Raw genomic sequence first — 17,870 nt, 5'->3', positions numbered from 1 at the left:
TATTTGTCTCATCTGTTTAGATTGCAAGCTCTCCAGGGCAGAGACCATCTCTTACTAAATACATATACTGGTCTTAGCACAATGGGGTCCGCATCTGAGTTGGGGCCTCTAGATGCTACGGTAATTCAATTAAATAATAAATAATAAAATAAAATAATGAGTCAGAATAGATGGGTATTATTCCTAGCTCAGTCACTGACTTTCTGATCTGGCCTGGAAGTAACTTAATCTCACTTTCCCCGTATGGGGGGTTATACTTACCCACCATTAATAAAGGTGCTTTGATATCCTCAGATAAAGTTGCTTTATTTAAGTACAAAGTATTATAAAACTGAACTTAATTTCCACTGTTTAGTCTTCTGATTCTTAGCAGATCAAAACATTACAGATCTCTCTATCCTGCAATCACAGGGTGCAAGTCCAGCTCATGCAGACACATGTAAGCTAGCTCAGGCACTGGAGCAGTGACATTCAGGCAGCGCAGGCTGTACAATCCCACACAAAACCCTGGATAATTACTCTGCTGGCTAGCCCATACTGAAGCCCATGCTGCTGTAACTTTACTGCTGTGATGCCCAACCTAGCTAGATTCCATCTAGCTCAGATATGTCTATACAAGCTTCAAATCACACAAAAGTAGATACATCCTTAAAGTATGGAACACTAAATTAGATCAAAGTTTTCAATGGCACATACAGTATATGTGAATCATTGCACTCTTTCATATCACTAAATAGTTTAAGAAAAGACTTACAGCCAGAATCATTCTTGCCAGTTTTAGGCCAAGTGGGTCTGAACCAATGTCAACTAGTTTATATAATATCTTCAGAAGCGCACTTCTTCTTTTAAATCTCTTTCCAAACATATTTCCTTCTTCCAAGGCTTGATGGAGACTGGTGCAGGCACGACAGAGGTTTTCTATATTGTCTTCTGTTTGTAGGGATAGAGAGGAAAATAAAGTTAATTATCAAGGCCATCCATTCAATCAACAGATACAGACAGAACACCAAAAAGAGAAATGTTTGCAAAATACCACACAAAATAAGGTACCCAATCAATTTTGTAGTATTCTGATACTTTAATACAAGGATTTACAAGCATTTTTCATACATCAAATCATTTTTTGTTACTCTTTTAAAAACAATAGCTCCTTTTAAGCCAAGTGATTCATAGAGCCAACAGCAACAAGACAAATCAAAACATTTGAGGATAAATCTCAAATGAAACTTTTTTTAACTTGTTAATTAGATTGACGACATATCAACTAAGAACACTTAACCTGTGGTGAAGCTGGAAGAATTCATTAAAAAGAGTCAGCCAAATGCTACAGGCAAAAAGGAACTGAGAACTGAAGAAAGTTATTGTGTCTATAAATCCAACCCACGGGCAGTCATATGCTTGTTGTTGTATGGGTTTCAAAAATAGATTTATATACAAGTTTTCAGAGTTCTTACACACACCGTAGAGGTTCAAGATGAATGCAAATGGATGTTTAAACAGGCATCCCATCTGCTAATCTGAGTGCCTCTGACATTATTTAGAAACAACACAACAAAAACAAAACCTGCATGAAACTACCAGAAAATCTCCATCCCTACCACAACCCAATCACTCACATATAATCTACATTAGGAAAAAATAATTTGCATGTCTATCTTCTAAACAGTAATTTTCTGTTTAAATATTGGATTTTTCCCCCTTAAGGTTACATCCATTTAGTATTTAAAGTATATCATAAGCATACTAGAAATACAGTACTGCCATTATTCACATGTATTTGCACAGGTTGCATTTCTCAGTAGAGGCAGAGTAATACACCGGTGGTTAAAGTAGTTAGCTCAAACAAATAAAAATCAATATCAAATTAGAAGGAAAAACTCATCTTAACTTCTGAGGCTTACCAAATTTCCCTATGAAAATGGGCTGGCTGGGTAGATGTTTTACAATATTTTTAAAGGATAAAAAGGTACTCTTTTTTAATTTCAACTGCTAAAGAACTTTTAAAAATATACACTGCTCTACAGCCAAAATGCTTCTGAAATAAATGTAGTCAAACTTTACTAATTCTGGGTCACTGAGAACGAAAATGATGCTTAAAATTGTTGATTGGCTCTAGTTTTCAAAATATGCTATTGGGTCAGTATATACGACCCTTGACTTGGGAATAGCGGAGGATAAGTGAGTTATAAAGGGAAGGGATCTCAATTTAAACCAGAAATGACTAAAATACATCTTTGACTGGATCTATGAATAAATCTATGACTGGGTTTGGACAGTACTTGCTTTTTAGGTAAAACAATGAAAGATGCAATCTGAAGCTGGTATTGCGTCATACATGATATGAATTGCATCATGTTATTCCTAGAAGTCATGAATGATGCAATCATAACGAAGCTTACATCACTCTGCTGAACAAATTGCCCTACATCAGCTCTAGAAATCATACAGTGTCGTGCTCTCTTATTTGTCAGTGTTTGATTTTGCAAAGGGACACATTTCTGTTTAGTCAAAGTGAGCAGAGATGCCTCGTACTTGTGTGAACAGTGCAGATAACTTCTGCTATGTTTGTGGTGAAGTGACTTTTGCATCTCAAAAGCGCAGTATAACCACTATGGTTAAGAAAGCTTATCACCTTTATTTTGGCTGGAAAATTGGAGATCAGGATAAGAGGTGGGCCCCACACATATGCTGCAACACTTGTGCAACAAATCTTCGCCAGTGGTTGAACAGGAAAAGGAAATCTATGCCTTTTGCAGTGCCAATGATTTGGAGAGAGCCAACAGATCATACCAGCAATTGTTATTTCTGCATGGTGCCTCCAGTTGGGAAAGGTGTGTCAAAGAAGAAAAAGTGGACTGTGCATTATCCAAACATTCCATCAGCTATACGCCCAGTACCCCACGGAGAAGGACTGCCGGTTCCTGATGCACCAGAATCCTTCTCACTTGAGTCAGACGAGGAAGAGGAAGAGGATGAACTTCTGGTCCTGAACCATCAATGTCACAGGACCCACATTTTCTCATATCCTCCTCCTCTGAACCACACCTCATAACACAAGGTGAACTGAATGACCTTGTCAGGGATTTGGAACTACCCAAGAGTAAGGCAGAGCTGTTGGGCTCCAGACTACAGCAGTAGACTCTCCTGGCAGGTGATGTTAGGGTTTCCATGTTCCGTGACCGTCAAAAGGATCTTGTCCCATTCTTCTTCATGGAAGGGGATCTTGTAGCCTGCAACAACATCGATAGTGTGATGGCAGCCCTCAACATCGTTCACGATCCAGATGAGTGGAGACTGTTCATTGATTCATCGAAGACGAGTCTTAAAGCTGTTTTACTGCATAATGGCAATGTTTTGCCATCAATTCCAGTTGGTCATGCAGTCCATATGAAGGAAACCTATGACAACATGAAACAACTTTTGAGGTGCATAAACTATGACCAACATCAGTGGCAGCTTTGTGGCGATTTGAAGGTTGTTGCTCTCTTGCTTGGTCTGCAGACTGGATACAGAAAGTACTGCTGTTTTCTCTGCGAATGGGATAGTCGTGCAAGAGATTCCCACTACATCAAGAAAGATTGGCCACTCCGACAGTCATTGGCCCTGGGAGGAAAAGTGTTCAGCATCCACCACTTGTTGAATCAAGGAAGATTTTGTTACCACCCTTACACATCAAGCTGGGTCTGATGAAGAACTTTGTCAAGGCCATTGACAAAACACAAGCAGCTTTCAAGTACCTCCGTGGAAAATTTCCAAGGTTAAGTGAAGCTAAGATAAAGGAAGGTGTCTTTGTTGATCCTCAGATTCGTGAACTTCTTCGAGATGATGCATTTGACCATGCACTGCGTGGCAAGGAAAAGACGGCATGGAAAGCCTTCCAGTTAGTGGCAATAAATTTTCTCGGAACAACAAGGCAGACAACTACAGGTTGTTGATGGAAAACCTCCTCAAGGCATACAGAAGCCTTGGTTGCAACATGTCACTAAAGATACATTTTTTGCACTCTCATCTAGATTTTTTTCCACCGAACTGCGGAGCAGTGAGCGACAAGCACGGCGAGCGATTTCACCAGGACAATGGAGAAACGCTATCAGGGCAAATGGAGCCCATCAATGCTTGCAGACTATTGCTGGACAGTGACAAGAGATGCTCCATTTAATGAATACAAGAGACAAGCCAAGACGTGCCGAGTAGTCACTGAATAGGACTAAACTATGTACATAATAGTTTTTTGCCTTTTGTTTCATAATAAATTTTATTTATATAACCCTTTTGCTGATTTTTAAAGTGTTACATAAACAGGACAGGTGAAATATTATCATGTAAAGCAACCATAAACACATGAAAAGACCTAGGTTTACAATTTATGATTAAAACTCTACTATCTACACAATATACATAGACATAAAATGTAAAAACTTAAATGTCTTAGAAACAGTAGCCAATCGGATGTTTTAATTGTCATATTTGAATTCAGCACATCAAAATACATAATAAATAGCACATTTTATCTCTGAAGCAGACGACTTCTCAAAAATTGTAGACCAGTGTAATCAAACCATACAAATGAGGACAGGGTCGGGGAAACTTTTTGGCCTGAGGGCCGCATCGGGTTTTGGAAATTGTATGGAGGGATGGTTAAGGGAGGCTGTGCCTCCCCAAACAGCCAGGCATGGCCTGGCCCCTGCCCCCATCCCTCCCCCCCTGCCCCGAAAGCCCCCCCAGGACTCCTGCCACATACAACCCCGCCTGTTCCCTGATGCCCCCTCTCCCCCCGGGACCCCTGCCCCATCCACCTGATCCCTGTCCCTTGACTGCCCCCGGAACCCCCACCCCAACTGCCCCCCGCCACCCCATCCAACCCCCCCCTTCCTGACTGCCTCCTGGGATTCCGGCACCCATTCAACCCCTCCATTCCCCGCCCTCTGACCGCCCTGACTCCTATCCATACCCCTGCCTCCTGACCACCACTCCGAACTCCCCTGCCCTCTATCCAACCCCCCCTGCTCCCTGTCCCGACTGCCCCCAGAACTCCTGCCCCTGACTGCCCTCCTCTGCCCCATCCAACCATCTGCCTCTCCTTCCTGACTCCCCCCCCAAGACCCCTGACCCCATTCAACGCCCCTGTTCCCTGCCCTCTGACCGCCCCAACCCCTATCCATACCCCAAACTCCCCTGCCCTCTATCCAACTCCCCCTGTTCCGCCCCCTTACTGTGCTGCCTGGAGCACCTGTGGCTGGCGGCACTACAGCTGCTCCACCCGGCTGGAGCCAGCCACACCACAGTGCACTGGGTCAGGCCGGGCTCTGCAGCTGCTCTGCCCAGAGCATTGCACCCACGGCATGCTGAGGTTACAGGGGAGGGTGAACAGCAGGGGAGGGGCCGGGGGCTTGCCTCCCAGGCCAGGAGCTCAGGGCAGGAGGGTCCCGCGGGCTGTAGTTTGCCACCTCTGAACTAGGACCTTAATTTATGTATTTTATTATGGTGAATTTAGCATTCATGAGAGGTTCTAGACTGACCGCAACGGAGAATAAAATGCTTTATTTATCCACAAAATAGGTACAGCTCTGGCAGCGTCAGTGAAGGTTTCCCCACACTGCCTCATCAATAAGCTTCAAACTTGAACTGGAAGGATTATTCCTCTAGATGGTGTGATAGTTTTTGTCTATATCATGTGATGATTGCATCTCTGGCATCTCTCTTGGGACAATTATGGCCAATTGTGGTTGTAGTATCTATGCTGTGGATAGCTGTTCACTGAGAACTGGATTGAAGCTACCAATTCATTTCACATAAGTGGAGAACTAGAGTACTTTTTCCATTGCAAAGATTTACAGCTAGTATGCTAACTTGTCCACAGCAGAAAAAGCAAGGTCATGATATATGTGATGTGAAAACGTCAAATTTAAATATGCTTTCTAATCTATACACCATCTTATACCTATTGATGAAATACATTGCATATTACCTACTCCTTGTAGGAGTGGGGGAGGGGGCGTGCGCGCACCCGTGTGCGCGCACACACGAATTCCAAGGCAAAAACGTTTTTATAACAGTTAAAATTGAGAGTACATATCAGTAATTTGTTAAATGTATAACTATATTACATGAATTATCCCCAAAACAAATATCACAAAACACAGAACTTCCAAAGGATTTTTTTAAAAGAAGTCAAACCACGTTAAGGTATGGAAATGCATAGATGATGTACCCAAACAACATTAAATCCACCTTATAGTAACATTATGAAGTACCCATACAATGATGATTAGAGTATAATAGTATTTGTAGTCCCTAATTCGATTAAATTGATTTTTAAAGGCACATTAGATTTTCTTCCCCGATGGTGTCACCACAGGCTGGAGTCATTATTAGAGTTTAGAGTTAAAGGTGCATTAACTGTGCATTTCCATATCTTAATACGTTTGGATTTCTTTTAAGATTATATTACCAATATGTACTTCAATCCTTCTCCAGTTATTCATGACTCAGACATAGGTTAGGGGTTTGTTATAGAAGTGGATGGGTGAGATTCTGTGGCCTGCATTGTGCAGGAGGTCAAACTAGATGATCATAATGGTCCCTTCTGACCTTAACGTCTATGAGTCTAGAGTTTTTATACAGGAATTTCCTTTTAAAAATAAATATATTAAAAAATTCATACATGAACAATAAACAAGAAACCCAAAATAATGTTACTACATGATATCTCTAATGATTTCAAGCTATGTAGTATCAATCTTTATATTTTACATATTATATGTAATTTTGACTTTTTGGGCTAGATTCAGCAGTACATTCTGGCTAATTTACCCAAATCAGAAGCAGCATAAAATGACCAGAGGGTACTAGTCAGTTTCCCCCAGGTCCTACTGCCCACATTCCACTATGCACCCCTCTCCCACAATTTCTCTCTTCTTTCCACCCCCATACTTCCCTACTCACACTCCTCCTCATTTCCTCTCTCCTCCTGCCACACACACACACACACACACACACACACACACACTTCTCCCCCGGCACACCGCTCTCCCCAGGGGGTTCAGAGGATGACCATGCACCGCTGCCCGCAGGCGCTGCTCCTGCAGTTCCCATTGGCCTCAGTTCCCGGCCAACAGGAGCTGCAGAGTCCCCTCTCCCACCCTGGGGCCGTAGGGCCGTTCCAGCTGCTTCTGGGAGCAGCGCGGAGTGAGGGCGGGCAGGAAGCCTGCCTTAGCTCTGCTGTGCTGCTGGCGGCAGGGCCAGGAGCCCCCGGGGCCTTTTAAATCGCCCAGGCCCCTGAGAAATTGCCCTCTTTGCGCCCCGCATTGGCGGGTCTGCTGTGCACTCTCTAGAAGGATCAGTCAAAATTGCAATCACTGCATTCAATGAAGCTCAATGATTATTCTACTTCTATTCCACAGATGACACAAGAGAATGCAAGATCACGATTCTAACCCCATCTCTACACCAGTCAATGGAGCAGTAGTTGCATTGAGAAGTAATGATAGCTCATGAACAGCTGCATTCCATCTGCATGTTGGGGAACTGAGAGAAACAAAATACCTGGAGTAGTCGGGGCAGGCAAAATGGCTAAATTAGTGAATAGAGAAGTACTTTTTTGTCTCGTAACAATCATCTGAAGGGAGTATAACAATCAAGCTCAGCATTTTTTCAAGCTCAGATTGTCAGTCTTGTACATGTATTTTGAAAGGGGGAAAAAGTCTTTCTTATATTAATATGCAGAGCCAACCATATGACTTAAGTAAATTCATAAGCGATTAGCCAAAATAATTTGAAGTACAGTAGAATCTCAGAGTTACGAACACCACAGGAATGGAAGTTGTTCATAACTCTGAACAAAATGTTATGATTGTTCTTTCTAAAGTTTACAAATGAACATTGACTTAATACAGCTTTGAAACTTTACTATACAGAAGAAAAATGCTGCTTTCCCTTTATTTTATAGTAGTTTATGTTTAACGCTGTACTGTATTTGCTTTTTTTTTTTTCCTCTTTTTTCTTTTTTGCCATTGTCTCTGCTGCTGCCTGAATGCATACTTCTGGTTCCAAATGAGATGTGTGGTTGACTGGTCAGTTTGTAACTCGGGTGTTCGTAACTCTGAGGTTCTACTCTATATGGTTGTATACAAACAAATATTGCATTACTAACAGATCCACTCATTTAAATTATGGAATTCCTGAACTGACTTAGAAATAAATACTGTAACTGTGCAGTGAAGGCCCAAATAAAGGAAGTATAGCATGGAGCTAAAAGAGAGGATGACTGCCATTCTAGCTTTAATCAACAAGAACATTAAAGAAACAGAAAATTGTTACTGAGTGCTTCATAGTACTGTATTCATCTATCAATTGGTGGGAAAGGAGCAGAGACAGATTTTTAAAAAGGAGAAAATAGACTATTTAAAAAATTAAAAATATGTTCTTGTTCTAATATATGCAAGTGTAAGATCCACTCCATCTCTATGCTCTGAAAAAGGAGAAGCTGCTTCTTCAAAACCATCCCACTCTCCAAACCCTCTAACTAGCTGGCTTCCATTAGGCTACCTTAATTTAAACTTAGAGATGGAATAGGTGGCAGTTTCAAGCTTTCTGCCCAGTGCTCTTCCTTAAATCAGCTGATGAAAGTGACATAAAGTCCAAGGGCACTGGGACAGGTGGGGCCGGGAGTCATGCCCCCCCCACTTTTTACCAGGCGTAAGGGTGAGCATCGGGGGAGGGGTGGAGAGGAGCAAGCAAAGGGCGGGGTCTTGGGGGGAAGAGGTGGCAGGGGATCAGGACCCCAGGGGAAGGGATAGTACGAGGGTGGAGGCTTGGGGAGAAGGAGCAGTGGGGGCCAGAGCCTCAGGGAGAAGGGGTAGTGCGGGGTCAGAGTCTCAGGAGGGGGGGAGGCGGAGCTACAGTTCAGGCACACACAGTCCCCCCTTACTACCACACATACTTTTAGGGATTTTCTGGTACAGGCAGAGTGTATCCTTTACTCCTAAATCAGAGGTTCTCAAACTGTGGTCTGAGGATAGTTCCCTCTAAGGTGTGCACCTGGGCTGCCACACATGAGAGAATGAAGGGCCACCCATCTAATTAGTGGAGGCACAGGCATGGCTCCACTAATTAGGTGCCTGGACCCTGAAGAAGATGCACATGTAAGGTGAAGTGGTGGACTTGTGCGGAATACGGGGTAGGTGGGGTGAGAAGAGGGGTTGGGGGGAATTTGGAACATGCAGGGCTGCAGCAGCCAGAGAAAGAGGCAGGGGTAAGAAACTGGTACCAGCCTTTACGCAGCAGATGTTAAAGCTGCGGGGGGAGAGACCCCCTTTCCTCCCAGCCCTAGCTCAGGGACTGCTGCAGTGGGGGAGAGAGAGGGAGAGACCCCCCTCCTTCCCAGACCCAGTTCATGGGCTGCTGCAGCAGGGGAGAGAGGGCACATCCATCGCATTAGAAAGGCCAGACTACTGATATTAAAATATGAGTTGTGCGCTTTTATTTGTAGAACAAAAACAATGTTAATTATTACCTAGATTTTTTTTTTAATATATAGTGCTTTTATCCAAAGCGCTTTACAATAGTTAGCTAACAGTACAAACAACATTTGGAAAGATCATTAAGTGGTCCGCTGCAACCCTCAGCAATTTTCAAGTGGTCTGCAGAAAAAATAATCTGAGAACCACTGTCCTAAATGATTAAGCATTTTGAGCCATTTTCTCCATTGCCTTCCTTGCACACATGTAATTATTTACACGTGTGCAAAGTTTGTGTAAAACAATATTCTGATTTTACAGTATTTTACACACAAGGTTGCCCAAGTGTAAATGCAGCACAAAATAAGGCATTTTAACATTATACACACGTCTAACCTGCCTGTGAAAGATAACAAGGGTGTCTTCATATACTCCGACTGAGATAATGGAATTTTAAAATTCCATTAAGGAAAGAAATTAACAACAATTTTGTATAAAAGCAACTTTAAGTGGGTTGACTTGCATGTGAGTCATGAGTGAGGAAATTTAAAATTAAGCCTTCCTCGCCATATTCAATTTGCTCTGTAAAATGTGTATTCACTATTACTGAAATAGCCAAGAAATATTACCTACCATTCTCTAATTCATATACAATTGGTACAACCTTTACATTCCAGTAGTTTTCTTCCTCTTCTGTTTCATTTACTCTTGAGTCATTCTCTGAGCCTTCAAAGTACATTTAAAACATAATCATATATTAGGTGGAGGTTTTAACTGCAACACAAATAAACTTTTACAAGTATTTTATGCACCAGGTTAACTGAAAACGTTGCAATTTGCTAACTTCTGATTTGTCCCCCAATCCCAATTTTTTTAATTTAAACTTTCTCAAAAATAAACCCTTCAAACAGAAATCAGATTGGATGCCCTTCTAAAAGGTATGCTAGTTCAATCAGAAGCCAAGGATCAAGATCAAGCCTTGATAAAGCAGCACTGGTGAAATTCTATGGCCTGTGTTATACAAGTCAAACAGTATTATCATAATGGTTCCTTCTGGCCTTAAGATCTATGAATCTATTGACTAAATTTGCAAAATTGTGGCAAATAACTTATTATAGCATTATTATAATAGTGGCCACGTGTCTTCTTTGATTACAGGGATATAAGGTTGAAGTACGAATGAAGGAAGGACCATTTTCCTCAACTCAGAAATCCCACTCTTTACACCCTCCATCCAAAATCTAACAGAATAACCTGGACTAGGAATAATATGCCTTCACATGATCTGTACAGTGTTAATTATAGCCAGCTGATCAGAATGCTCAAGAGAGAGAGTTTGGTAGTGTTATCACTTTTGACCCAAGCAGTTAGACAATATTTGCTATGTCATAGGTTGTTAGAAAAAATTTATGAGAATAATGTATATTCTTTGAGGCAATCATTATTTACAAATGTTAGCCAATATATATATGTTAGGCATCGTATACACCACTTTAACAGGTAATAATTGCAAGATATTAATAGAGTATATATACACACACACACACACACACATATACACACATACACACACACACACACACACACAAGTGGTGGGAAGTTATGTTAACTGAATGTATTATGCTCTCCCAACAATTCTGTTCACCCATGTCAACAAAACTGAAGTCAGCTTTGGACTTGGAAAATAAGAAACTTGTCAAAGGCAAAATACATTAATGTTTTGCCCTAGTACAAACTGGGGAGGTACCTTCAGACTAGTATGTGGAGACTACTAGTATCCAAAAGAAAGATAAGGAAGGTACAGAACAACTGGGACAAACTGGTGGGTTGGATTTCAGTGATGTGTAGAGAGTTTTGTAACTTGTAAAACTGTAAAAAAACTGGGTAACAGGGCAACAAAATGGCAGGTAAAATTCAATTTTGATAAGTGCAAACTAATATACATTAGAAAACAAAATCCCAACCGTGCATTCAAAATGATGGGATCTAAATTAACTGTTCAAGATCTTTCTTGAGTTGTGAGTCATCATAGCTAGTTCTCTGAAAATATCTGCTCAACATGCAGCAGCAGTCAAAAAACTAACAGAACGTTAGTCAGTTAGGCCAGATCAGATAAGAAACATTCACATAAAAAAGAATCTGACACATCAGAAAAGGGCAGACAAATAAACAGTGACAAGTTTTTAAACTGCTTGTACACAAATGCTAGAAGTCTAATAAGATGGGTGAACTAGAGTGCCTCGTGTTAAAGGAGGATATTGATATAATAGGCATCACAGAAACATGGTGGAGTAGGGATAATCAATGGGACACAATCATTCCAGGGTACAAAAATATATCAGAATGACAGAACAGGTTGTGCGGGGGGGAGGGGAGGGGAGGTGGTGTGGTAACACTATATGTGAAAGAAAATGTAGAATCAAATGAACTAGAAAACTTAAATGAATCCACGTTTCATATAATCTCTATGGATAGTAATTTCATGCTCTAATAAGAATATAACAGTAGGGATCTATTATCCACCACCTGACCAGGACAGTGATACTGACGATGAAATACTAAGGAAGATTAGAGAGTCTATCAAAATAAAGAACTCAATAATAGCGTTCTTGGGAGGAGGGATAGCTCAGTGGTTTGAGCATTGGCCTGCTAAACCCAGGGTTGTGAGTTCAATCCTTGAGGGGGCCACTTAGGGATCTAGGGCAAAAAATTGGTCCTGCTAGTGAAGGCAGGAGGCTGGACTCGATGACCTTTCAAGGTCCCTTCCAGTTCTAGGAGATTGGTATATCTCCAATTATTATTATTTATTATTATTATTAGCGGGGGATCTCAATTATCCCCATATTGACTGAGAACATCAGGATGAAATGCAGAGACAAAATTTCTTGATACTTTAAATGACTGCTTCTTGGAGAAGCTGGTACAGGAACTCACAAGGGGAGAGGCAATTCTCGATTTAGTCCTGAGTGGAGCGCAGGATCTGATCCAAGAGGCAACTATAACAGGACTGCTTGGAAATAGTGACCATAATATCATAACATTTAACATTCCTGTGATGGGAAGAAAACCTCAACAGCCCAACACTGTGCCATTTAATTTCAGAAAGGGGAACTATGCAAAAATGAGGTTAGTTAAATAGAAATTAGAAGGTACAGTGACTAGAGCAAAATCCCTGCAAGCTGCATGGACACTTTTCAAAGACACTATAATAGAGGCCCAACTTGAATGTATACCCAAATTAAAAAAAACAGTAAAGGAACGAAAGAAGAGCCACCGTGGCTTAACAACCATGTAAAAGAAGCAGTGAGAGATAAAAAGGCATCTTTCAAAAAGTGGAAGTCAAATCCTAGTGAGGTAAATAGAAAGGAGCATAAACACTGCCAAATTAAGTGTAAAAAATGTAATAAGAAAAGCCAAAAAAGGAGTTTGAAGAACAGCTAGCCAAAAACTCAAAAAGTAATAAAATGTTTTTTGAGTACATCAGAAGCAGGAAGCTAAACAACCAGTGGGACCCCTGGACGATCGAGATACAAAAGGAGCACTTAAAGATGATAAAGTCATTCCAGAGAAACTAAATGAATTCTTTGCTTCAGTCTTCACGGCTGAGGATATTAGGGAGATTCCCAAACCTGAGCCATCCTTTGTAGGTGACAAATCAGAGGAATTGTCACAGATTGAAGTGTCACTAGAGGTGGTTTTGGAATTAATTGATAAATAGTAACAAGTCACCGGGACCAGATGGCATTCACCCAAGAGTTCTGAAAGAACACAAATGTGAAAATGCAGAACTATTAACTATGGTTTGTAACCTGTCCTTTAAATCGGCTTCTGTACCCAATGACTGGAAGATAGCTAATGTAACGCCAATATTTAAAAAGGGCTCTAGGGGTGATCCCGGCAATTACAGACCAGTAAGTCTAATGTTGGTACCGGGCAAATTAGCTGAAACAATAATAAAGAATAAAATTGTCAGACACATAGAAGAACATAAATTGTTGGGCAAAAGTCAACATGGTTTCTGTAAAGGGAAATCATGTTTTACTAATCTATTAGAGTTCTTTGAAGGGTTCAACAAACATGTAGACAAGGGGGATGCAGTGGACATAGTATACTTAGATTTCCAGAAAGCCTGTGACAAGGTCCCTCACCAAAGGCTCTTACGTAAATTAAGTTGTCATGGATTGAGAACTGGTTAAAAGACAGGGAACAAAGGGTAGGAGTAAATGGTAAATTTTCAGAATGGTGAGGGGTAACTAGTGGTGTTCCCCAAGGGTCAGTCCTAGGACCAGTCCTATTCAACTTATTCATAACTGATCTGGAGAAAGGGGTAAACAGTGGGGTGGCAAAGTTTGCAGATGATACTAAACTGCTCAAGTTAGTTTAGACCAAAGCAGACTGTGAAGAACTTCAAAAAGATCTCACAAAACTAAGTGATTGGGCAACAAAATGGCAAATGAAATGTAACGTGGATAAATGTAAAGTAATGCACATTAGAAAACTATACATACAATATGATAGGGTCTATATTAAATACAACTAATCAGGAAAGAGATCTTGGAGTCATCATGGATAGTTCTCAGAAGACCTCCACCAGTGTGCAGCGGCAGTCAAAAAAGAAAACAGGATGCTAGGAATCATTCAAAAAGGGATAGAGAATAAGACAGAGAATATCTTATTGCCCTTATATAAATTAATGGTACGCCCACATCTTGAATACTGTGTACAGATGTGGTCTCCTCATCTCAAAAAAGATATACTGGCATTAGAAAAGGTTCAGAGAAGGGCAACTAAAATGATTAGGGGTTTGCAACAGGTCTCATATGAGGAGAGATTAAAGAGGCTAGGACTTTTCAGCTTGTAAAAGAGGAGACTAAGGGGGGATATGATAGAGGTATATAAAATCATGAGTGATGTGGAGAAAGTGAATAAGGAAAAGCTATTTACTTGTTCCCATAATATAAGAACTAGGGGCCACCAAATGAAATTATTTGTTTAAAACAAATAAAAGGAAGTTCTTCTTCACACAGTGCCCAGTCAATCTGTGGAACTCCTTGCCTGAGGAGGTTGTGAAGGCTAGGACTATAACAGGGTTTAAAAGAGAACTAGATAAATTCATGGAGGTTAAGTCCATGAATGGCTATTAGCCAGGATGGGCAAGGAATGGTGTCCCTAGCCTCTGTTTGTCAGAGGGTGGAGATGGATGGCGGGAGAGATATCACTTGATCATTACCTGTTAGGTTTATTCACTCTGGGACACCTGGCATTGGCCACCATTGGCAGACAGGATACTGGGCTGGATGGACCTTTGGTCTGACCCAGTATGGCCATTTTTATGTTGTTAATGTTAGAAACGGGGTAAATAATATGACACATAATACCACTACATAAATCCATGGTACACCCACACCTTGAATACCAGGTGGAGTTCTGGTCACCCTCTTTTAAAAAGAGATACGTTAGAATTGGAAAAGGTACAGAGAAAGGTAACAAAAATAATTAGGATATGAACAGCTTCCATAGAAAGATGGATGAAAAAGACTGGGACGCTTCAACTTGGAGAAGAGACAACTGAGGTGGGGGATATGATTGAGGTCTATAAAATCATGAATAGTGCGGAAAAAGTGAATAGGTGAGTGTTATTTACCCCTTCACATAACACAAGACCCCAGGGTCACCCCATGAAATTAATAGGCAGCAGATTTAAAACAAACACAAGGAAGTACTGCTTCACACAGCACACAACCTGTGGAACTTATTGCCGGGGGATATTGTGAAGGCTAGAAATATAACTAGGTTCAAAAAAGAATTTGATACATTCATGGATGATAGTGGCTAATAGCCATTGATGGATCTATGGTCAGTGATGCAATCCCATACTCTGGGTGTCCCAAAACCTCTGACTGGCAGAAGCTGGGGACTGGACAACAGGGGATGGCTCACCTGATAATTGACTTGTTCTATTCATTCCCTTTCAATAATCTGGCACTGGCCACTGATGGAAGACATCCCTGCCACCATACAGCTCTGTTTCTGACTGGCCTGGCAATGAGGCCTGCATTTTGGGTGCTGGCTCCTGTCATTTTACTATTTTACTCCAAAAATGAACTTAACTGCTTCTTACGTTTATCCTGAATGAAAGGCAGCTGTAATGCCCACTGGCTTCATTGAGGTTTCACCCAACCTCCATTATAACAGTATATATCCAAAAAACAGGTGAGACACACAAATGTTAGGTTTTTGATATCAAGATATATCTTCACATTACAACACACAATATAAATGTTTCTCTCACTGAGACTTAAGCTAAGTGGAGTGTGTCTTTAGTGGTGGTGGCATAGTTGCTCTCTGGAGTACCTCAAAACTGAAGTGGATATTTTCAAAAGTACCTCAAGGATTTAGAAACACAAGTGACACTGATTTTCAATGGGATTTGTGCTCCTAAATCCTTTAGGCGCTTTTGAAAATCTTATTACTAGCTGCAATGGCGACATCTTGAAGGCAGCAGTTGGCTTATTCTACAGGAAACAGGAAAAGGTTCAGAGAGGATGGCTGCTAAAGGAGAGAAGAGGATTTTGTGAGGATTAAAAAAAATCATGTTGCTAAGGCTCCTGAAAATTTTCTTGTACCTTTTTATTGGCTAGTTTCAAGGTGAACGATCTGTAGTATATTATTTTAGCTAATGGTGAACCTCAAATATCTGAGAATTTTCAAACATAATATTTTGTCTCCTTTCCTCCATTAATATAAAACATCCGTAAAATACTAGCCACAGCCCAAAGGAGTGCTATCAAACAAGTGGAAACTGAATTTTGAATTAAGTTTTTTCACTTCCCAAATTGACAGGAATTATGAGCAGTATGAAGGTGGGGCACTTGGTTCTTAGGGGAATTTTGGGAAAAAATAACTCTGAATTGGTTTACAGAAGCGTCAATTGACCAGAGGCATAAGTCACTGAGTTCCAATCCTCTTGGCCAGAGAAAAACACTGAGAAGGTAGTGGGGACCATACTTAAACAAAGAGTAGACTGTACATAATGACAACCAAAACCTAAACATGATCTCCATGAAGGTGCAGTGAGTTCTACCAAATTCTCTGCAGACATGAAGCATACAGTCTAGACTCCATCAGATTGTCCCACATCTTCTGGCCATTATGAAAAAGGGTTGGACTGGTCAGATCCCATGAGCTAAGAACACCCCCAGCATGGGGAAGTCCTTAGCTGGTACAGTGACTGTTCCAAAGCCCGCTGAAGTCAGTGGAAGCCTTTCTATTGACTTCAGTGGGCTTTGGACCAAGTCCATAGAGAGAGTTCCTCCCTTATCACCCTTGCACAGAGAATGAGAGGGGGTGGAGAGGAACACCAAGGAGAGGAGCACCAATAAGTGCTCTGGCTATTCTCTCCTGGTGGACAGCCTCTTAGGGATAGTGTAGAGCAGTCTCCCTGCACTCTGCAAAGCAGAGACTAGATGCAACAGGAAATGTGGGCCATTATATTTAGTAAATCTTGTGGCATGTTCCTCTTATTGCAAGATTATTCAAACTCTGTTGTAAATCGGTCTTTTTATCTCAATGTTTTAATCACAGAATCCAAGGAAACAGTAGTTTCAATAAATTTCTAGTTCAAGATTACTTGCAGGGTTTACTTTAAAAAAAATAGCTGGAAAACAAAGTTCAGACATTACTTTGTTGAATAAAGTGATCCAATCTGTGAATACCAGAGTATTAGACAGATAAAGGTGGGTGAGGTAATATATTTTATTGGCCCAACTTCTGTTGGTGAAAGAGACAAGCTTTCAAGCTATACAGAGCTCTTTTTCAGGTCTGGAAAAGGTACTCAGGGTATGTCTACACTACGGGATTATTCTGATTTTACAGAAACTGGTTTTTGGAAACAGATTGTATAAAGTCGAGCGTACACGGCCACACTAAGCACATTAATTCAGCGGTGTGCGTCCATGTACCGAGGTTAGCGTCGATTTCCGGAGCATTGCACTGTGGGTAGTTATCCCAAAGCTATCCCATAGTTCCCACAGTTTCCCCCGCCCATTGGAATTCTGGGTTGAGATCCCAATGCATGATGGGGCAAAAACAGTGTCGTGGGTGATAGTGGGTAAATGTCATCACTTAATCCTCCCTCCATGAAAGCAATGGCAGACAATCATTTCGCGCCCTTTTCCCTGGATTGCCTGGGCAGACGCCATAGCACGGCAACCATGGAGCCCATTCAGCCTTTTTTCACTGTCACCGTATGTCTACAGGATGTTGCTAACAGACACGGTACTGCAGCACTACACAGCAGCATCCCCTTGCCTTTTGCAAGTTAGCAAAGACTGTTACCAGCCATACTGTACCGTCTGCTGCTTTGCAAGTTGACAATGACGGTTACCAGTTATACTGTACCATCTGCTGCTG

At 41.2% G+C, this 17,870-nt stretch overlaps 1 protein-coding gene across 3 annotated transcripts in view; it reads right to left on the bottom strand.

The window, feature by feature from the left end:
• Positions 1 to 17,870, bottom strand: part of ARMC2 (armadillo repeat containing 2) — a 137,181-nt gene that overhangs the window by 64,938 nt on the left and 54,373 nt on the right. For all 3 annotated transcript variants that reach the window (XM_045009147.1, XM_045009148.1, XM_045009149.1), the window contains 2 exons: positions 10,092 to 10,184; positions 755 to 930 (listed from right to left, as the gene is read on the bottom strand). In XM_045009147.1, coding sequence (XP_044865082.1) covers positions 755 to 930; positions 10,092 to 10,184 — 269 coding nt within the window. The remainder of the gene's footprint in view (positions 1 to 754; positions 931 to 10,091; positions 10,185 to 17,870) is intronic.

Source organism: Mauremys mutica, chromosome 3, assembly GCF_020497125.1.
Source record: "Mauremys mutica isolate MM-2020 ecotype Southern chromosome 3, ASM2049712v1, whole genome shotgun sequence".
Taxonomy (NCBI): domain Eukaryota; kingdom Metazoa; phylum Chordata; order Testudines; family Geoemydidae; genus Mauremys; species Mauremys mutica.
This window is presented reverse-complemented; position numbering and strand designations above follow the sequence as displayed.